The 1289-nt window shown below is 43.1% G+C and overlaps 1 protein-coding gene across 1 annotated transcript in view; it reads right to left on the bottom strand.

The window, feature by feature from the left end:
• LOC113473386 (ral guanine nucleotide dissociation stimulator-like 1) overlaps positions 1-1283 on the bottom strand; it is a gene marked incomplete at its 3' end in the record, with an annotated part of 10159 nt that extends 8876 nt beyond the window's left edge. The window contains exons 1-2 of the mRNA XM_026833041.1: positions 1069-1283; positions 974-980 (exon numbers count right to left, since the gene is read on the bottom strand). Of these exons, the coding sequence (XP_026688842.1) occupies positions 974-980; positions 1069-1216 (155 nt within the window). The remainder of the gene's footprint in view (positions 1-973; positions 981-1068) is intronic.
• Positions 1284-1289: the final 6 nt, after the last annotated feature.

The following is a 1289-nucleotide window of genomic DNA, read 5'->3' as shown; positions in this document are numbered from 1 at the left end:
TACACGACGCTCTTCCGATCTAGGGAATTGTAACTGCGAAGGTCGTATCGTCCCGAAATCGAAGAGGGGACAGGACAGGAGAGTGAGCCGTTCCGAGAACGAACTTTATCTGTTTAGGATAAAGTTCGCCCTGGGCCTGGGAGGGGAATGGAGGAGTTGCAAATGGATAAAAATTATAAATAAATGGTCGATTCCTCTGTAAAAAGTTGGGAAAAATCCGAATCTGAGGTCAAAACTCCGAAAAAATAACTGTAAAAGGTCGAAAATTCAATTTTTATAATGAAAAAGTTTAAAGATTTGTGACGTCAGACTTAACGCAGTTGCTATTTTTGTCCGCTAGGTAGCGCCACTATGCAAGCACGCTAGCGGCGGAGCAGAAAGAACTGCGCAGAAACGTATGCGCACAAACACATTAATGTGTTGCTTGCTAGGGAGCTTTTGCTCGGGACATTTGATGTGACGTCATCGCCTACGGGAGCGTATGCCGTGACGTCAAAGTTCACGATTTACCGGTATTTTTTAAATCGATTTATCTCGGGATCTAGAAGTCGTAGAAGAAAAAGAAAAATTCCGTTGGTCCTCATTTTTCCTGCTCTATGACTTTGAAACATCACCCAAGTAAGCGCAACTGATCTATTGAAGAGAGAAGAAAGACAGGATAGGAGAAGGCCAGTGGTTCCGAGATGGAAACTGTTGTTTATAAATGTCGGGACATTGACCCTTAGGCCCGGAAAAATGGCGCCTGTCTGGGTCCTTTCGGTCTTTTTCCATTTCAGCATAAGACCTCCGTTGTTACAGTTCCCTCTATCAGAAAAAGAATTCAGTTAAAAAAAAAGTGGAATTGACCCAGTTCGTAATTTTTGTTTGGCACACAAAGCGCCAATCCCGTAAAACCACCGTAAAAGTCCCCAAATGGGAGAATCCTGATTCGGGCAAATCAAACTCATTATTGAGTAACTGTTCGTATCTGAAACCACAATACAGAGAAATACATTAAAATAGGATAAAAGGCATCAATCTGCTCAACTTAATCTTACAGAATTAGTTTTTGAATTTATGCTATCATTAGGTGTTGTCGGGAAATGATCTTCTGCAGATGCTTATCATTCTCGCCCACGGTGTCTGCAAACTTGGCCGTCCCCTCTCGCATCAACAGTTCACGCTGTGTCCATTGGTTATTCTCCTCACTGAAAATCCTCTCTAGTTCTCCATACATTTCCAGCTTATCCTTGGACACTTGGGACCAGGTACTCTTGAGTCGAAACACGGGGTTGGATTGCAGACCGGAG

This window comes from Diaphorina citri, unplaced genomic scaffold (assembly GCF_000475195.1).
Source record: "Diaphorina citri unplaced genomic scaffold, Diaci psyllid genome assembly version 1.1 scaffold27566, whole genome shotgun sequence".
Lineage (NCBI taxonomy): Eukaryota > Metazoa > Arthropoda > Insecta > Hemiptera > Psyllidae > Diaphorina > Diaphorina citri.
Note: the sequence above shows the minus strand (reverse complement) of the source record. Positions and strands in the feature narration are given on the sequence as shown.